At 40.5% G+C, this 20,771-nt stretch overlaps 1 protein-coding gene and 1 gene segment (V, D, J or C); both read left to right on the forward strand.

Moving 5' to 3' along the window:
- The window catches only part of LOC101613727, a 98,146-nt gene that overhangs the window by 55,563 nt on the left and 21,812 nt on the right, over positions 1-20,771 (forward strand).
- Positions 6,075-9,462, forward strand: LOC101613168 (anionic trypsin-2-like). The gene is made up of 5 exons (XM_004661154.2): positions 6,075-6,114; positions 7,211-7,370; positions 8,281-8,534; positions 8,911-9,047; positions 9,313-9,462. The coding sequence occupies exons 1-5, from the start codon at positions 6,075-6,077 to the stop codon at positions 9,460-9,462; spliced, it is 741 nt and encodes a 246-aa protein (XP_004661211.1).

Below are 20,771 nucleotides of genomic sequence, written 5' to 3' on the forward strand. Positions count from 1 at the left end.
ACACATAAATGCCATTAAATGACTTTATATCTTTCATTGTTGTTGTCTTAGATCCTAGAACTATTGTACTACCCTAAGAATCAGTGAACATTTGTTGAGTAGACAAGCATAGCATCAGAAAAGAGACTGGGAGTGGGTTAGGAGGCCCCAGGCTTCCCTGGCTGCTCTGGAGTTGAATATTCACAGCAGGACAGTGCTGCCCTTCAAGGTGAGAGGTGGTAGCTGGAGTTCAGCACAGACTAGAAGGCTTGGCCTCTTACCTGTGTCCCAAAGGTCTTGGGTGCTGTGGTCATGATGGCGTATGCTTGATTAGCTTCACTGTTGCATGAGTGTGACAACCCTGCAGCCTTGGCTTCCCTCGCGGATGCTCCTTCCTCCACCTCGCCTGATGGGTTGGTGATGCTTTCCAAGGAGGTTTTTATCTGATTGTTTGAGGTTTTCATTTCCAAAATTATAAAGCATCATATTTTATTTTGCTTTTCAGAATCTCTGTCATTTTTTTTATTAGGCTCTCATCCAAGCCCCATCCAAGGATTGACTTCTTGACCTCATTATTGAGTTTATTTATTTATCTTTTTCTATGAGGCTATTCACCATCTTGAAAAGTAGGGCTTTTGATTTTTTTTTTCTACCATTTCAATGTCTTTGGGTTCACTCTTTGAAAAATGATGAGATTTTGTATGCTTGGTTTTTTTTTTTTTTTTCCTATTTGTGGTGTGTATATGTTCTTATTTTCTTATCTGTAGGAATGAGCTCTTCAAGTTTTCCATGGGGGTCTTTGGACTGAGCAGCTTCCTCTTGAGGTCTCAATCTCCAATACTACTCAGAGAGGGGGAAATTAAATGGCATTAGAGTAATAATAGCCCAGCAAAGCAGTGACAAAAGCCAATTACAGACAACACCACATCCCCTATACCCTTAGAGAAGAAAATGGTCAAAACAATTTAGCTGAACAATGGAAGTAGCCCTCTAGTTTTATTTCTCTTCCTCTTCTTACTTTTACCTAATTCATTTACTACTTTTACCTTATTTTGTAATTGGGCCTTTCAGCTTACAAGCTCTGTATCTGTTTACCTGTGTGTGGACACACATGAATGTCATTTAGAAGACTTTATATCTTCTATTATGGTTTTCTTAGATCCTCAAATTCTTGTGCTATCCTAAGATAATATCTTGTTCTTTTTTAAATCTTTTCTAGTGTATTGCTATGTGAGATCTCACTCATGGTCCCATTGAGCTTTGGGTGTGTAGACTGGCAAAGTTACCACAGGTTCTAGAGGCCTGTGGGTTTGTGCAATAAGCAGCAACAAACATCCCTTAAAGGGAAGCAAATACAGCCTAGAGGTCTCCCCTGGGAGAAGCATGAGAGACTGGCACTCAAATGGCAGCTTCAGCACTTTCATACCCAGTTCATCTGTAACCAGAGGGAGCAGACTCCAGAATTCCAGCCATCTGCTAGAGCTGGCTCCAGAGCTCTCAGCTCTTTCTGGCTGCAAAGCACATGTGGCAAAGAGCCAGCTTCAAGAAGCAAGCCATGTACAGACCAAGGACTCAGTGTGCTTAGTCCCTCCAGCAATCTTCTGGTGAGGATGTTCACACTCCTTTTTGAAAAAAAATGCATCCACCAACCATCATGCTTTCCACTGCCTGGGATCCACGTCTGATTCTCTTCTCCAGGATTTCCAGACACTGTGGCATTATGTCCCCAGGCTCTCTGATGGGTAAAGATTTTTCTTTTCATTGTTTTCAGGTTCTACAAATATGTCAGTATGTCAAGCAATAAACCTCATTTGGTGGTGCTCGGACAAAAATACTGAGATATGGAAAGAAGCTGAGTAGATTTCCTCTTGAATCCTAGCCAGCTGTGTTAAAGTAACCATGACACCACATCTTGCCCCCATCTCCTGGAAATCCTCTGCTTTTCCTGTGGCTGAGGGATGCTTGGCTTACAACCTGGTTGCTGTCTCTCTGCCCCCCCACCCAAGAGAATTGGGTGGAGCTTTGGAATTTTTCCTACTTTACTCTGCATAGTCTGTTTATCTGTGCATTTAGGCTGTCCCACTACATTTTTCGCAATCCTGTGTGTTCCTCCTGTCTTTCCGTACTGGAATACAGTTTATATTGATTCATTACAAGAAACTTTACATCAAACATTTTATCCAAGAAACTCTGTCTACTTTTAATAACCTTTAAGACTCATCTCTATGATGAAACCTGAGGGGGAAAAAATACAGTCTGCAAATGCCACTTCCTGGTGCATGAGATCTGAATTTCTTTCCTAGGTACAAGCAGAACGGGAGGTGGGAGTGCTTAGAAGCCAGTCGGTGATGACCACAGGAAGCCTTGTCACCTCTGGCTTTTCAGATCATTCCAAATGGCCAAACCCTCCCTCAACTTTCCAGATGCAAAAACTCCCATGAAAAAAATATGTAAGAAATCAATTTCTAATTGAATAAGATCCAATTGTGCCATAGAGGAGATATGTACCTTAGGAAAATTTACAGGAGAGGAAAGGAGCTGGGAGTTTGTAGGGAACCAAGCTTGGGATTACACAATCTGATTATACATTGACAAAGCATGCTGGTCTCCAGGAAGAGGTGACTAAGAGCTGCCCTGGGGGAATTAGAGAAGAAAGAGTTATAGAATGAAAACAATAATGAATCTAAAAGTATCTACTTTTCACATTACCAGACACTAGAAAGACTCCACTGTACAGCAACATAATGGGAAATGCATTTTGTTTCGAGTGGGAAATATTCCACTCAGCCTTACTTTTCTTTACCAAGTGACCCTGGAGATATCAGTCCATTTCTGAGATTTAGACTCTATAGCTGTGGAAAAGAAAGAGACAACTGTATCTTACCTACCACCTTGATGAGCTGCAGTAAGGAACAGAGAAAAGGAGAGGAAGCACATATTATGGGCAGAGTATGCAAGCCTCAAGTGTGACCACCGTGTGTACCACATCTTTCCAAATGGATGCTGCACAATTTGACTAACCTAATTCTACTCTGTAAGTCTTGTTTGATCATCTGAGATACGAATAAACACATAGGTAGTTGTGATGCTAACATGCAAAGAAGGGCCACGGAAGATTTCTACCATCTATGGTATAAAATAAACACACAGAAAGTATTCACTGTTATCTAAGTTGAAGGTCAATGTTTCCACATGCTGATCACAGAGTAGGGTCCAGGAGCATGCCTTAGAGAGAAACACGGAAGAGGGTATGCTTTCAAATGCGAGACAATGGGAACTTCACAACATCCAGTGGAGTGGAAGCCCTCAAATCCAAATCTACCCTGTGCATCTTAGTCTAGAGTGTGAGGTAATTGTTCCAACCTCAGCTGCCTTGTATGCCAGTGATTCTTGCTATGTGGAAGATAGTTGATCTCAGGCTAGAAATATGAGCAGAAATATCAGGAGATGTTTGATCTTTAAGTTTGATATACAGAAAGTCATCATGTCCTTATTTGCTTCCATGAAGATGAGGTCAGAGTTAAAAAATAAAAGGAGCAATGTAAAAATCTGTTTTGCTCAAATGATTTCCTATATTTTGCTGAGGATCATCTGACAGTGGGCCATCTGTACAGTGTGCCTCCTCCAAAATAGTAGCCCTACAAACACACCATAGCTTGGAAAGGAAACAATAACATGTTAACTACATCCCAGCCTATTGTTCAGGCTAAACATCCTGACATCCAGGCTCTTAGTTATCTATGACCACAGAGATGTGTGTTCCCATGTTAGGTATGGGTCAAATGAGTGAAGGGTCATGGACAAGGAAAGGCTCCGAAATGAAGGGCAAGGTGAAGTGTGAATTTTGTGCTCATGTTCCTCCAGGAGGACAAGTGCTGAGGGTCGGGGGAGGAGTGAAGATGTATTAATTGTCTCCCAGCTAGACTGTCAGATGAATAACTCGCCTCCTAGCTAGATTGTTAGATTCGTAACTTGTCTATTGGCTACACTGACAGATGTATAAGATATCTCTCAGCTAGATTGTTAGATGTATAACTTGTCCATCAGCTAGATTGCCAGCAACTTTTAGATGTCACCTGTAGCAAATCTCACACTATATGAGTTACCCAATCTTCTTGGAGCCTTGAGGCAGCATGCCATTTTTAGATACCATCTTGGGAAAAAAAAAATCCATTTGAGAAACAGTTTATTCCTGTGTGATTGGAAATAATTCCTTTCTTCATATTTTATAATTAAAAAAAAAACTTTGTGAAAAGTAAAATGAAATTCCCTACAGAGGAAAGGTGGTACGCTATTGTGTGAAAGCTTGTAAAAAGCCGTCAGGCACTATATACAAATGGGCATGAGGCACTGGATGAGATAGAGGGAATGAGGTGAGAGCTCTTGGCACCAGCTGTGTTCTGTAGCTAGCCCAGCCTTGCCAGGGATAAGTACAGAAGTATTCTCTAGAACCGCATTGGTATTGTCCCCAACATATTTTCATTTCTAGTTCTTCCACTATCCTTCCTTCTTGGCATTTACCAACCAATCGGCAGCTCTTTTTTATGTTTAGTATCTCCAGAATATTCACTATTTTTCTACATTTTAAGTAATTCAGATACGAACTCTGCTTGTTCCTAACCCTCAACAACATGAGCATCAGAGCAGCTCAGAAGGAAGTAGATTCTGTAACAAGGTTCTTACAGTTGCCTCATAGACTTGGTCTGAAGCTCACAAACAATCTGTCATTAAACTCTCAGCAGGCTGTGCCTCCATAAACTTAAGGGCTGGACCTAGAGGTTTCAGTAGATCTAGCCTGTGTATCTAATAGCAAAGTTCATTCTAAACTGAACTAAGTCTGGCATAATAATGTCACTGAATATAAAATATAAGGCATACAAGAATCCTCTTGTATCTTTGCAATTAACTCACCATATGACTCCTTTGTAATGTGTTAATCCCTTTACTCTCTACTGACTAAAATTCTCTAATTCAAATAAGACTGTACATTCATTATTCAAGTCCTTCCTAATTATCCAATCTGAAATATATACTTGTAGCCCAGGATGCCTACTAGCATAAAATGAGATGGTTTTTGTCTTTAGCGCAGATTGCCAAGACAATCATAAAGATGCTTAAAAAGGACCCATGAAAGTATGAATGAGAGCCAACAGTCATGACACTGAGGAAGAGGAGGAATGCTGTGTTGATTTTCTATCCCTGCAACTTACTGAGGAAAATCCTACTTAACAATCATCACACCTTCATCAAATACTTGCCATCCATGAGCCTTGTTTTAAAAAAGTGAGCCAGGGACTGGGGAGATGTCTCAGCAGTTAAAGATGCTTGCTTGCAGAGGCTGACAGCCCAGGTTCCATTCACTAGTGCCCAGGCAAAGCCACATTCACAGACTGGTGGTAGTATGCATCTGAACTTCATGTGCAGTGGCAGGAGGCCCTAGACAGGCTATACTCCCATTTTCTCTTTCTCAATGTATCTCTATCCAATTCAGCTTGCAAACAAATAAATAAAAAATAATAAAATATTTGTAAAAGAAAAGAGAGCCAGGTGAAAGCCTACATTTATGAGCAGTTATGCACCTCCCCTTGCTCTTGTTCTAATTCTGACTCCCCAAACCTTAGCATGTTCCCTTTCTATTTAGTGGATTGTTGTGAAGGGAACTGTCATCAACTCACAGGAATGATTCCCAGATGACTCCTTCATTGCATAGGGTCTTAAGGTCCCCTGACTGCCAGATACCTCTTAATACCAGGACTTCTTCATAGTGTAGCCATGTTCCCTCCTTGACTCTCCACTCCTCAGCTTAAGAAAGCCTGGCTGTGTCAATGGGGACTTGACTTCCATTGCTTCCCCATGCTAGAATCCTTCCAAGAATCAGCTGTTTTCCCTTTCTGCCCCAAGGACAAAAGTGTCCTTATCACCTGCCACATAGAGTGGACAAATAGAGCTGAGCTGATGCAAGATTCCGTAAAGGGAACCCTACAGCTGTGTTTGTGCAGGGAGCAGTGGCGACCTCCACCCTGAGCGCCTCCCACCCCCTCCTGGGCAATATAAATACAGGCCTTCCACTCAGGATTCATTGTCGTTGCGTCACAATGCATCCGCTCCTGATCCTGGCCCTTGTGGGAGCTGCTGGTGAGTTTCATGGCTGGTTCTCTAGAAGACCTGGATCCTACTACAGTGAATGCCTCTCCCTCCTATCCTTCCTGTAATCTCATGTTCTCTATCCTCCTCCAACACCTCTCCCTCCCACTCTACTGGGTTTTCTTTAAACCTCTCCGGTCCTACCCTGGCCATTGTCTTCCATCCCACTCAAAACTGTGGTCAGAGAAGCTAGAAATAGAGTTTCCATGCATTGAACCAGCAGGCCCACTGTTTAACAGCAACAGCTCTGTGCTATAATTGTTTTTAAGGAGGAATGCTCCTTATGCTAGAGCCTTGAAATTCTGACTTCATGGGTCTGGCATGCTGCCCATTTTATTTTAAGCTATTCATGTGACTTTAAGATGCGCAGGCATTCAATCAAGGTTAAGTAGCAATGACTCCCTTTTTTCTTACCTAAGAGCACCTTCAGCCCACTCTCTATTCTGCCCCCACTATACAGATTGGACTATGGAAATATCTGGGTCCAGTCAGGTCTATTCACTGGACATTTTCTTTTCTTTCTTCCTTTTTATTTCTTTTTTAATTTTTCTAGGAAGGGTCTCACTCTAGCCCAGGCTGACCTGGAATTCACTATGTAGTCTCAGGGTAGCCTTGAACTCATAGCAATTCTCCTACCTCTGCATCCCAAGTGCTGGGATTAAAGGCGTGTGCCATCATGCCTTGCTTCACTGGACATTTTCAAAATTCGTCCAAGCCATCCTCATCTCCATGAGCACCAATCATCATGGGGTGTAGAAGAATTGGTGACCATGAGATGGAAGTGGGAAGTTAAACAGACAAAAATCTCTGCATCCTCTCCTCCTGCAAACATTCTGAGGACTTTCTTTGTCCTGTCCTCAGTACCCCAGCAGAATACGCTCACCTTCAGGGTGTCTTGTTGCATGTCCCGCAGATTCCTGAACCTGTGACTACAACCATTCACATGTTCCTGGGGGTACGGTGTTCCCTTGTTGAGTACAGTAAGTGTGCTCAGTAAGGAATTGTAATGAGCAGAAAGGAGCAAGAGTTGAGGGTTCCCCCCACCACATTCTGATGCCTGGCTTCTCATTTGTTGTCTCCATTTCAGTGGCTCTACCTCTTGATGACGATGACAAGATCGTCGGAGGATACACCTGCGCACCGAATTCTGTCCCCTACCAGGTGTCCCTGAACTCTGGCTACCACTTCTGCGGAGGCTCCCTCATCAATGACCAGTGGGTGGTGTCTGCAGCTCACTGCTATAAGTCGTAAGTTCTGGCTCCTCACTTCAGCAACCACAGCCTGGCCCTCTTCAGGGGCATGGGGTCAGATGCCACAAGTGCTAAAGTTGCAAGTTGGGCAGGAAAAGCCACAGGTGAGAGAAGGTGTTGGAAGCAGATGAATTTGGCGCAAGATGAAGGGGAAGAGGGATGTGGAACAGCAAGCTTCTCACACATTTAACCAAACCATCAGAATAACAAAAGACCATGGATGATGAAAACAAGGAGAGCTTATTTTGCTAGAGATAAAACCAAATGGGCATATAGACAAGGGCCTCCATCCAGTAGTAAACTGTGGGGCCTGTAGCATGGCAACAAACAAGAAGTTTTCATGAAATGTGGAATATCATAGAGTTTTTTAAAACACCTACTTCTATTGGCTCTAATGTAGGGAAAGACGTGAGATCCATCGTCTTCTAGCAAGGGGTCTCAGAGTCTCATAGCCCATAGTCTAGCAGGTCTAACAAGGAGTGCAAGGTGGTGAGTTTGTGACAATGCTGGGTGCCCCTGCAGCATTTCACCGAGTCACTCTTAACTACATCCATCACAACAACAGGGCTTAGCAGAAAGACATAGAAGCACAGAGTAGTTTCAGGGAGTTATTTTGTGCATACAGCTGTGGATGCAGGGTGGATGTTTGGGACAGCAGGTTCGTGAGCAGTCTCCACTGTAGTCCTTCACCTCATTCCCTACATATCTATACCACCTGCCTCTGAAGAAAGGGCCTGGGTTTTATACCAGCACTTAGCCTCCCTCTGGTGCTCCCATGACATTGTTTTAAGCACTTCTGCAAAGACTAAATTACCTTAGGAAAGAAAAAAAGTAAAAAAGCTTGAAACCCTGAGCTCCTTATAGTAATGGTGTGAAATCACCTCTCATGCCTATTTAATCCCAACAGCCGCATCCAAGTGAGATTGGGAGAACATAATATCAATGTTGTTGAGGGGAATGAGCAGTTCATCAATGCTGCCAAGGCCATCCGTCACCCCAAGTACAATAGCTGGACCCTGGACAATGACATCATGCTGATCAAGCTGTCCTCTCCCGCAACCATCAACTCCCGGGTGGCCACGGTAGCTCTGCCCAGCTCCTGTGCTCCTGAGGGCACCCTGTGCCTCATCTCTGGCTGGGGCAACACCCTCAGTTCTGGTGGTAAGCATGACCTTTCACTTACAACTTCTCTTCTTTCACAAACGTTACAGATCCAAGCATATCTCTGGGCTTAAGCCCTAAACTTCTAGCCTGCAAATATATTTGAAGTATCCCTGCTTCCCGGGTTTTTGTGATACCAGAAATATATACATGTCCTAGAATCTACACAAGATTAATTCAGAATGTGTTATTACAACTGGCAGGAGGGGATCAACATGGATCATTCTCAGATCTAAAACCAGGGGTTTCCATGTTGCGACTTATTATCCTGGTTCCTTCCCAAGGCTTGCCTGTGATGCTCAGTACCTGATTGTGGTTGACTTGCCTTTGCGGACTCACATGTCTTCTTTCTTTGATCATTTTCTACCCATCACAGTGAACAACCCAGACCTGCTGCAGTGTCTGGATGCCCCACTGCTGTCTCAGGCTGCATGCGAAGCCTCCTACCCTGGGCAGATCACCAATAACATGGTCTGTGCTGGCTTCCTCGAGGGAGGCAAGGATTCCTGCCAGGTGACTGCAGCCCTTCACATACTGACATGCCTGTTCCACTGGGGAGCAGAATGTCCAAAATTGTGGGGCATGAAAGTGCATCCAGTAATTGTATGCAAAACTGAGGAAGCTTCCTCTTGTCTATATGCCATGTCCTTAGCGAAAATAGGGGATGGGCCACCCTGAGAAAGACAAGGTGCCATGGGGCTCATTAGAATGGGATTCAGAATAAATGTAGCTATATGTCTACTCACTCCTTTTAAACACTTTGTCCCTCTTCCCCAAGGGTGACTCTGGCGGCCCCGTGGTCTGCAATGGACAACTCCAAGGAATTGTCTCTTGGGGCTATGGCTGTGCCTTGAAAGACAATCCTGGAGTGTACACCAAAGTGTGCAACTATGTGAGCTGGATTCAGGAGACTATGGATGCCAACTAAAGACCCCTATTTCTTTTGCAGTCACTATGCCAATAAAATAAATCTGTCCCACTGCCTTTGTCTGTGCCTGCTTTCTTCGCTCCCTTTGCTCTCGGAATTTTGAGGTCAAACAGAGCTCTCCCCTTGAGAAACATGGAACACACTCTAGATCTCAAGATATGTTCCATGTTCTCATGAAAAGACAACACCAAAAAGACAACAAAATGGTAAAAGAGTGGTTGTTTTCTTGGGAAATATACATTTCATAAAGCTCTATCATAATGGCCTTTTGACCTTGGTTATAGTTGGTCCTGAAGGAGTTATCCTATACATTTGTTGACATGCATGGCAAAATCACTACCTTTTTTGACTGTGGTAGCAATTTTTGTATCCAGAGCAAACATATCTAGGACAGTAACTACCTGATTTCTTTTGAATTCCCCACTTTAAGTGTCATGAAACCCAGTTTCACTCCCTTCTAGAAGCAGTTATCCAACTTAGAGAACATCTCTCTGGCCATTTCCCAGTCCCCACTCATGTGTCCAAAGGCAACATAAGTGCTCCCTCAATTTCTATCTCCACACTCATTCCATCTATCCATGATTGTACAATGTACATGCACCATCCTTGGAAATTTATAGGCAGTTTTATAATTAGTTCTCTCTCCATTCTGGAGCAGATATTGCAATGGTACAGGTAGAAAGCAACGGTGCAAAAGTTGACAGCTTATAGGACACCCACACCTAACAAATGTCTCTATGAGTGCTTTTGCATTTCTCTGTGTGCTCTATCAAACTTTCTGTATTTTCCTTCGATCATTTTGTCAAAGATAATGACATTTTATAGCAAAATTGTCTTATTATATGCTATAAGGCAGCATGGCTAGAAACTTAAACTGTTAATACATAACATAAGCTTGAAAGTTGGGTTTTGCTTGATCACTAGGTGTGATTTTGAACAATCGACACAAGTTCAAGATACCTGCTTCCTCACCTATAAAATAAGGATAATGATAAGACTTATTTCACTCTATTGCCCAGGTTGAGCTCAAATTTGCACTCATTCACCTGCCTCAACTTTCTGAGCCCTGGAATTACAGGAGTGAGCCACCAAACTCAGCTCTTAAAAATGATATTTTCAACAAAATTATCAATATAAAACATATGCCTGGTAGAAACAAAGAACTAATGTAGATAGTACCTAAATTTATTTCTCAGTTATACTTCACATTTTTCTATTGCCAATTTTTTTTGAAAGCTAGGGTTGACTTTCCCTTGGAAATTTTATTATTAAAATTGTTTGCTGCCTTTGTTTATAATTTAAAATGTATGTTTGTTCTATAAACATTCAGATTTTTTCCCAACATTTTTTATTTTATTTTTTATCTTTTCATAATTTTTATTAACATTTTCCATGATTATAAAAAATATTCCATGGTAATACCCTCCCCCCACACACTTTCCCCTTTGAAATTCCATTCTCCATCATATTACCTCCCCATCTCAATCATTCTACTTACATATATACAATACCAACCTATTAAGTACCCTCCTCCCTTCCTTTCTCTTCCCTTTATATCTCCTTTTTAAAATTTTTTTTTGGTTTATTTTTATTTATTTATTTGAGAGTGACAGACAGAGAAAGAGGCAGAGAGAAAGAGAGACTGGGCGCACCAGGGCTTCCAGCCACTGCAGACGATTTCCAGATGCATGCACCCCCTTGTGCATCTGGCTAACGTGAGACCTGGGGAATCGAGCCTCAAACCAGGGTCCTTAGGCTTCACAGGCAAGCGCTTAACCACTAAGCCATTTCTCCAGCCCTTATATCTCCTTTTTAACTTACTGGCCTGTGTACTAAGTATTTTCCTTCTCACGCAGAAGCCCAATCATCTGTAGCTAGGATCCACATATGAGGGAGAACAAGTGGCACTTGGCTTTCTGGGCCTGGGTTACCTCACTTAGTATAATCCTTTCCAGATCCATCCATTTTTCTGCAACTTTCATAACTTCATTTTTTTTTTTTTTACTGCTGAGTAGAACTCCATTGTATAAGTGTGCCACATCTTCATTATCCACTCATCAGTTGAGGGACATCTAGGCTGGTTCCATTTCCCAGATATTATAAATTGAGCAGCAATAAACATGGTTGAACACGTACTTCTAAGGAAATGAGATGAATCCTTAGGATATATGCCTAGGAGTGCTATAGCTGGGTCATAAGGTTGATCAATCTTTAGCTGTTTTAGGAACCTCTATACTGATTTCCGCAATGGCTGGACCAGATTGCATTCCCACCAACAATGTACAGGGTTCCTGTTTTTCCATATCCCTGCCAACATTTATGATCATTTGTTTTCATGATGGTAGCCAATCTGACAGGAGTGAGATGGAATCTCAACATAGTTTTAATCTGCATTTTCCTGATGACTAGTGACGTAGAACATGTTTTTAGATGCTTATATGCCATTCGTATTTCTTCCTTTGAGAATTCTCTATTTGGCTCCATAGCCCATTTTCTGATTGGCACGTTTGATTCCTTATTATTTAACTTTTTGAGTTCTTTGTATATCCTAGATATTAATCCTCTATCAGATGTATAGTTGGCGAAGATTTTTTCCCTTTCTGTAGGTTGCCTCTTTGCTTTATTCACTTTGTCCTTTGCAATGAAAAGTCTTTGTAATTTCATGAGGTCCCAATGATCTATGGTTTTATTGCCTGAGCAATTCGGGTTGTATTCAGAAAGTCTTTGCTAAGACCAATATGTTGAAGGGTTTCCCCTATTTTTCCTCTAGCAGTTTCAGAGTTTCAGGTCTGATGTTAAGGTCTTTAACCCATTTGTACTTAATTCTTGTGCATGGAGAGAGAGAAGAATCTATTTTCATCTTTCTACAGATGTATATCCAGTTTTCCCAACACCATTTGCTGAAGAGGCTGTCTTTTCTCCAATGAGTATTTTTGGCATTTTTATCGAATATCAGGTGGGTATAGCTACCTGGACTTACATCTGGGTCCTCTATTCTGTTCCACTGATCTACATGTCTGTTTTTGTGCCAGTACCATGCTGTTTTTGTTACTATGGCTCTGTAGTATAGGTTAAAATCAGGTATGGTGATACCACCAGCCTTATTTTTGTTGCTCAGTATTATTTTAAATATTCAAGGTTTTTTGTGATTCCAAATGAATTTCTGTATTGTTTTTTCTATTTCCATGAAGGATGTCTTTAGAATTTTGATAGGGATTGCATTAAACGTGTAGATTGCTTTTGGTAAGATTGCCATATTCACAATATTGATTCTCCAATCCAGGAACAAGGGATGTTTCTCCACTTCCTAGTGTCTTCTGCAAATTCTCGCTTGAGAGTTTTAAAATTCTCATTGTAGAGATTCTTTACTTCCTTGGTTAGGTTTATTCCAAGGCACTTATTTAATTTTTTTTTTGATGCAATTTTGAATGGGAGTGATTCTCTTATTTCATACTCTGTGTGTTTGTTGTTAGCATATATGAAGGCTACTGATTTCTATGTATTTATTTTGTATCCTGTTACATGGATGTAGGTTTTTATCAGTTCTAACAGTTTGCTAGTAAAGTCTTTAGGGTCCTTTATGTATACAATCATGTCATCTGCAAATAATGATAACTTGATCTCTTCCTTACCAATTTGTATCCCTTTTATGTGTGTCTCTTGTCTTATTGCTATGGCTAAGACTTCCAGAACTATATTAAATAAAAGTGGGGACAGGGGACATTCTTGTCTTGTTCCTGATTTTAGTGGAAAACCTTCCAGCTTTTCCCCATTTAGTAATATGTTGGCTATAGGCTTGTCATAAATAGCTTTTATTATATTGAGATATGTTCCTTCTATTCCCAGTCTCTGTAGGACTTTTATCATGAAGGGATGTTGGATTTTGTTGAACGCTTTCTCTGCATCTAATGAGATGATCATGTGATTTTTGTCCTTCAACCCATTTATATAATGTATTACATTTATAGATTTGTGTATATTGAACCATCCTTGCATCTCTGGGATAAAGCCTACTTGGTTGGGGTGAATGATTTTTTTTTGATATATTCTTGTATTCTGTTTGCCAATATTTTGTTGATAATTTTTGCATCTATGTTCATGAGGGAGATTGGTCTGTAATTTTCTTTTTTTGTTCTATCTTTACCTGGTTTTGGTATCAGGGTGATGCTGGCTTCATAGAAGGAATTTGGTAGAATTCCTTCTTTTTCTATTTCCTGGAAAAGCTTAAGAAGCAATGGTGTTAGATTTTCCTTGAAGGTCTGGTAAAATTCAGCAGTGAATCCATCTGGGTCTGGGCTTTTTTTAGTAAGAAGATTATTGGTAATTGTTCAGAACTCCATGCTTGTTATAGGTCTATTTAAGTGATTAATCTCATCCTGATTTAATTGAAGTAGGTCATATGAATCAAGGAAATCATCTATTTCTTTCAGATTTTCATACTTTGTGGAGTATATGCTTTTATATTATATCCCTATGATTTTTTTAATTTCTCTGAAATCTGTTGTGATGTTACCTTTTTCATCTCTGATTTTATAAATTTGTGTCTCTTCTCTCTTTCTTTTGGTCAGATTTGCTAAGGGGTTATCAATCTTGTTTATCCTTTCAAAGAACCAACTCTTTGTTTCACTAATTTTTTAGAATTTTGTTTCTATTTCATTAATTTCAGCCCTAATCTTTATTATTTCTTCCCGTCTACTAATTTTTGGTTTGCCTTGTTCTTCTTGTTCTTTTTCCAAGGCTTTAAGGTGAAGCATTAGGTCATTTACTTGCAACCTTTCTAATTTCTTCATAGAGGCACTTAAAGCTATAAATTTACTTCTTAGAACTGCCTTCATTTTGTCCCAGAGATTTTGGTATGTTGTGTTCTCATTATCATTTGACTGTATAAATTTTTTGATTTCCTTCTTGATTTCTTCATTGACCCATTCATCATTTAGTAGAGTGTTGTTTAGTTTCCATGATTTTGTGTATGTTCTATAGCCTTTCCTGCTACTGATTTGTAGTTTAATTCCATTGAGGTCAGATAGAATGCAAGGAATTATTTCAATTTTCCTGTATTTGTTAAGATTTGCTTTGTGTCCTAATATATGGTCTATTTTAGAGAATGTTCCATGTGCTGCTGAAAAGAATGTATATTCTGCAGGATTTGGATGAAATGTCCTGTATATATCTGTTAAGTCCATTCTTTGTATGACCTCATTTAGTCCAGATGTCTCTCTGTTTATTTTTTCCTGGGATGACCTGTCATGAGATGAGAGTGGAGTGTTAAAGTCACCCACCACCACTGTGTTTGGTGTTATTTGTGACCTTAGTTCTAATAGTGTTTGTCTGATGAATTTGGGAGCCACCATGTTAGGTGCATATATGTTTAGGATTGTAATATCCTCCTGTTGGAGTGTGCCCTTAATCAATATAAAGTGACCTTCCTTACCTATATTGACTAACGGTGGACTGAAGTCTGCCTTGGCAGATATTAGGATAGCAACCCCTGCTTGTTTTCTAGGTCCATTTGCTTGAAACACCATTTTCCAACCTTTTACCCTAAGATAATGTCTATACTTTGTAGAAAGGTGAGATTCTTGGAGACAACAAATTGTAGGATCCTGCTTTTTAACCCAGTATGCAAACCTATGTCTTTTGGTTGGGGCATTGAGGCCGTTGATATTAAGTGATATTATTGAAAGCTGTGTATTTATGTTTGCCTTTTTTTGTGGTTCCAGTTTTATCTTTGCTCTCTTCTGTTAACTAGTATTTGAGTATTGCTTGTTTTTTCCAGGTTCCTTATATGTGGACTTTTCCTTTTCTTCAGCATGGCGGATCTTTCATGTATTTTCTGTAGATCTGGTTTTGCCTTCAAATACTCCTTTAACCTGCTTTTGTCATGGAATGTCTTATTTCTCCATCTATCTGAATGGATAGCTTTGCAGGATAAAGTAACCTTGTTTGACAGTTTTTATCTTTCAGAAATTGGAAGATATCACCCCAAGCCCTTCTGTATTTTACAGTTTGTGTTGAATAATCTGCTGTAATCCTGATGGACTTGCCTTTGTAGGTAACTTGATTTTTCTCTCTAACTGCTTTCAATATTTTTTCTTTGGTTTGTGTGTTTGGCAGATTGATTATAATATGGCGAGGAGAGGTTCTTTCCAGGTTTTGTCTGGCTGAGGTTCTAAAGGCTTCCTATATCTGCATTGGCACCTCTTTCCCAATTTGGGGGAAGTTTTCTTCTATGATTTTGTTGAAGACGCCTACTATGCCTTTGGAGTGGAATTCTTCTCCTTCTTCTATGCCCTGAATTCTTATATTTGATCTTTTCATAGTGTCCCGAATATCTTGAAATTCCCACTTATACTTTTCTATAAGTTTGTCTTTCTCTTTGTTGGACTGTATTAGATCTGCCACCTGGTCTTCTATCTTAGGTATTCTGTCCTCTCCTTCATCCATTCTACTGGTGAGATTTTCTACAGAGTTTTTTATTTCATTAACTGTGTTCTTCATTGCTAGTAATTCTGACTGGTTTTTATTTATTATTTCTATATCCTATTTTTTGTCTTGTATTGCCTTCTTTATTTCATGAATTTTGCGTCCTGTGTCTTCTTTGATTCCTTTGATTTCCTCTTTGAGTTCCTCTTTGACTCCTTTGATTTGTTCATTGACTTCTTTGAACATATTTACAATCATTCTTTTGAAATCTTTTTCAGTCATTTCCTCTAACTCGTTCTCACTGGAGGTAATTTCTGATGCATTAATACTTTTAGGTGGATTTATATTGTCTTGCTTTTTAGTGTTTCTTGTGTCATAATGTATATATTTTTGCATCTTGGATTAAGCTAATGCTTGGAATTTCTAGCTATCTGGGTATTCTTAACTGTATCAATTGATCTGCTGTTATATATCTTCAGGGTAGGAGCTTAAGGTGTTAGGTGTGGCTCTTAAGACTCTCAGAGTATTTACAAAGGTGCTCCTAGGGGTTCAGTTTGCCTGCTATGGGAGTATTCAAGTAGGCTGAGCGGAATAAAATATATGTAGATTCTAAAATTTAAGTAAACACTGTACACATTCAATCAAATACAGCACCAGGTATTTATGCAAGGGTAGATAGATCCTCTATCAGCAAAGAGGTTAAGATTTCTGGTTTGTTGCAGGATCCAAGTCAGCTTGTGACCAAGTGAGACCCTTCCCTGGTACAATCCCATTTACCTTTTTTGGATGGTTTTGGTCTCAGTCAAGTTGCTGGCTGGGTCATTGGGCTGCTCTTCTGATTTCTGGGACTGGGCACTGGCTTTTCCTTGGGGCAAACCAAGCCTGGCAACTGTGGCCCTGCAAATCGGCACCCCCGCTGCTGGAACTGCTCCTGCTACTGCTGAAGCTGCTGCTGCTGGAACCGTCACAACTGCTGCTGGATCTGCCACTGCTGCTGCCGCCGCTGCTGCTGCTGTAGCTGCCACTGCTGCTTCTGAAGCTGCTGCTGCCACTACAGCTGCTGCTGCTGGATCTGCCGCCACTGGGGCCACTTTTGCCAGTGCCGGAGCCACTGACGTTGCTGCCAGACTCTGCTAATGCTTGGGTCCGGCTATTGGCTCAAGTTGGTGTGGCCAAGTCCCAGGACTGCTGCTCTGTTTGCTGGAGCTGGGCACAGGTGGTGGGGAGGGGAGGGAGTCAATGCTTCTCTAGTTCTCTTGCTGTTCCATGTGTTTTTCTACCTTGTGATCTGCTCCTCCATTGTTCACTGCCGCTCTCCCTTCATGTTTCTAGAGTTTGTGGAGAGCGCCTGTGTGAGTGGAAACTTCCTGCATCTGGCTTCTCCTGTGGCTTGAGCTGAGCCTGGTGGCTTTCTGGTACACCGCCACCACAGTCTGTGGACCTGCAGGGCTACTTTTGCTGGCCTGTACGGGCTCTGGATGCTCTGGATCTCTTCTACTTCTCCGCTGCCATTTCAATTTCCTATACACCTTGCTTTTTAGTAAAAGTGTGCATTTTGCTGAGGTTTTGGTATTTCCCCCCCTAGGCTGCTTTGGTGTGGTACCTACACTGCCATCTTAACTGGAAGTCTCAACATTCTGATTTTTAAGTTGATGAAAGGTAAAATGACTCACATCATATGTTATGTATTTTGAAATTTTTCTCTTAACAATATTTAGCAAATATAATTGCACAACAAACTATGTACTAAATTTTATAGGGCTATTTTAATGTATTGCTGACCATAAGATTTTATAATCAAAACCAGTACCAAAGTGGATATTCACATGCTGGATGGAAAGTTACTTAAAAAACATGTGTGAGGCTGGAGAGATGGCTCAATGATTGAGGCACTTACCTGCAGAGCCTAAAGACCTGAGTTTGATTTCCCAATGCCCAAGTGAAGCTTGATGCACAAGGTGGCACATACCTCTGTAGTTCATTTGCAGAGGCTGGAATCCCCAGCTCCCCCTTTCACTCTCTCTTTTTCTCCCTCTTAGTCTCTCTTCTATCTCTCTCGGCTTGGAAATAAATTTACAAACAAAACTTCATAAAATTATGTGTATTTATTTAATTTATTTATTTGAGAAAGAGAGAGAGAGAGAGAGAATGGGCATGCCAGGGAATCCAGATGCTGCAAATGAACTCCAGATGCATGCAGCACCTTGTGCGTTTGACTTATGTGGGTTCTGGAAAATTGAACCTGGGTCTTCTGGCTTTGCAGCCAATCAACCACTAAGTCATCTCTCCAGCCAATATGTGTATTTATTTTTGCAATAAACTAAGAAAGGAATTATGAAATCTTTTTTCATACCACCTTCTCATATTCCCTCCCAACTCAGATGTTCATTCTAACATCATCTCCCCAAAAAGAAGTTGTCTGGCCACTCTGTCTGTACTTAAAATCATAATTCTAATTCTGTCTATTTTAATGAAATTTAATCACAGTTTTCTGTTATAAAGTTTATATATTGATTTATTTTCAAATTTATAGTGAACAAAAGTTTAAAACATTAGTAACGAATTTCACAAAACAAAGAAGTCTGGGACTTGATAAATTTACCAACTAATTCTTCCAGATAAATTAGGAAAAATTAATTGCAAATTCTTTTGGTGCACGATGTGTTGTAGAATTTAGTTTACATCTTTATTATTGAAAATTTTTGCATCTACATCCATTATGGAAATTGATCCATAGATTTCTGTTTTTCTATTTTTCTTTATTTAATTAATTTGTTATATATTTATTTTTGATGTGTTTTTATTGGGTGTGATGGTCAAGTTCTGTTATTGTCTTGATCAGTTTAGGGGTCTACAGACATTTATTTGGTTGGATTTCTGAAGTTGCTTCCAGGAAGGATTAACAGAAAGATGAATTCCTTTCCCCAGAGTGAGTGAGCCTTACCCTTAGAGCGAGAAGCACTTCTGGAGGTGGACACTATGTAAGAAAGCTCTGGGAGAAAACAGCTCCCTTTTGCCACCAGACTGCCAGTGCTGCTTGTTGCTGAGTTCCATCAGTTATAAGTGCATCTATCATGTTTGGCTATCCTTCCTTAGCATTGGAACAACATTTCCTCAGCCTTCCAATGTAGACTGAAGACCAGCAGCTCTCCAGCAAGCCTTCAGGCCCTCAGTGCTGGATTGGGATGGTGGAGGCATCCAGCCATGAGGATTGTGCAGCTCCTCGGCTCCTTAATTCTCAGTCCCGCAGACTGCTATTGTTGGCCTGCCATAAGCTAATCCAATAAACTTCCTTTTAAGTATAATTCATTTCATCATTTCTGTTCCTTTAGAGAACCCTGGCTAATATGTACGATTTTTGGAACAGAGTAACATTGTCTTATAGAATACATTTGGTAGCATTACTTCCTTTGCTGGTAAGTATGTGAGAGGGGAATGAACTCTTACATACTGCTGGTGAAATGGTAAATTAGTGACATCACTATGGGAGTCAGTATTGAGTTACCTCAGATCAGAAAGTAGAGAGACCATGAGATTTAACTATACTTCTCTTGGGCTCATATTCAAAGGAATATAAATTAGCATGTCACACCAATACCTCTACACCCATGTTTACTGCTGCATGACTGTAAGAGTTAAGGTGTTGTCAACTTGATCTGTTTAGTAATCCTCAGAAATTCCTTTCGGGTGGGTCTCCGAGGTTGCTTCCAGGAAGATTAACTGAAGGAGGAAGTCCTTCCCCCAGAGTGTGCCTTCCCCCAGAGTTTTGATAGCACAACATTGCTTGCTCTGTTCTGGAGTTCATTTGCAGTGCCTTGCCCAACATTTATTAAATGTCTGTAGCTCTCAGGGAAGGATGGGATTTCATGACACCCTTTTCGTCTCATTGGTCCTTTTTAACTAGCCTCAAGGTTGTGTTTTACAGATGACTAAATCTCCTTCACCTGCTAGAGTCTAATAGGCAATGAAATGTGTATATAGAATCAAATATTAGAGATATTAACACATTGCCAAGAGTGGTGTGCTGCATCTTGTGAGTTCTTGTTTGCCCTATGCCCTCCCCTAGAGGTCCCCCAGTACTCGTAGGTTATAAGTAGATAGCGTTTATATCCAAGAAACCTGGGACACCAGAGAAGACAGAGAGCCTGGAGACATATCCCAAGGCTTTTGTCTGATTTATTATTATTCTATGGCTAGAAGGAAACAAGAAGGATGGGTAAAAGAGGCAAAAGAATTTAAAACAGAAAGAAAACATGAGGAATGTAGCATGATGCCCATGTATATAAAGGCTGGTATAAAATTTAGTAGTTTGAAGACTAATTTAGTGCCTTGTTTCATTCAGATTTTGTGTAGGTAGTGTCATCAACCATGAAATTATTAATGCAATGGTTACTTTGGGTCATAGATTAGGGATAAATCCTAACATCTGCCCAGTAACACCTCCTTCAGCAAGGCAGCTGGAGATCTAAATCACAAGCTTTAATAAATTCCAAAATGTACTGGGGGACATCCATTCAAACTACCACACTTTGTGTCTGGAAGCAGCATTCTGAAGTACTCCTCCCCATCATTTGGCTGTTACGTTCTTTTAACCACCTTTTCTGCAATGGTCCTTAAACTCTGGAGTGTTTGATAGAAAAGGGGCACTTAGTGAGGAAGACTCTGGTATCATTTCTTCCCAGTACTATGATGAGATTTGAGTCTCCCCAGTATTAACCACTATCTGAAAAGAGAAGTTTCTTTAACCAAAAGTGAGAGTAGCATTAATATCTGGGCCTAAGCATAAATATATAGAGGGTACTTGTGTGGGCACATGACTTCCATTTAGCTAAATAATAGTAGCTTTCCCCAAGGGCTTGTGAGCACCTCAGCAATAGGCCATTAAT

This window comes from Jaculus jaculus, chromosome 10 (genome assembly GCF_020740685.1).
Source record: "Jaculus jaculus isolate mJacJac1 chromosome 10, mJacJac1.mat.Y.cur, whole genome shotgun sequence".
NCBI classification, from domain to species: Eukaryota; Metazoa; Chordata; class Mammalia; order Rodentia; family Dipodidae; genus Jaculus; species Jaculus jaculus.

Excerpts from the sequence above, each read along its gene's own strand:
- LOC101613168 (XM_004661154.2), top strand. The coding sequence starts at position 6,075 with ATGCATCCGCTCCTGATCCTGGCCCTTGTGGGAGCTGCTG. Across the intron at positions 6,115-7,210 it reads GGCCCTTGTGGGAGCTGCTG|TGGCTCTACCTCTTGATGAC; the intron begins GTGAGTTTCATG and ends TCTCCATTTCAG. Across the intron at positions 8,535-8,910 it reads CAACACCCTCAGTTCTGGTG|TGAACAACCCAGACCTGCTG; the intron begins GTAAGCATGACC and ends TACCCATCACAG.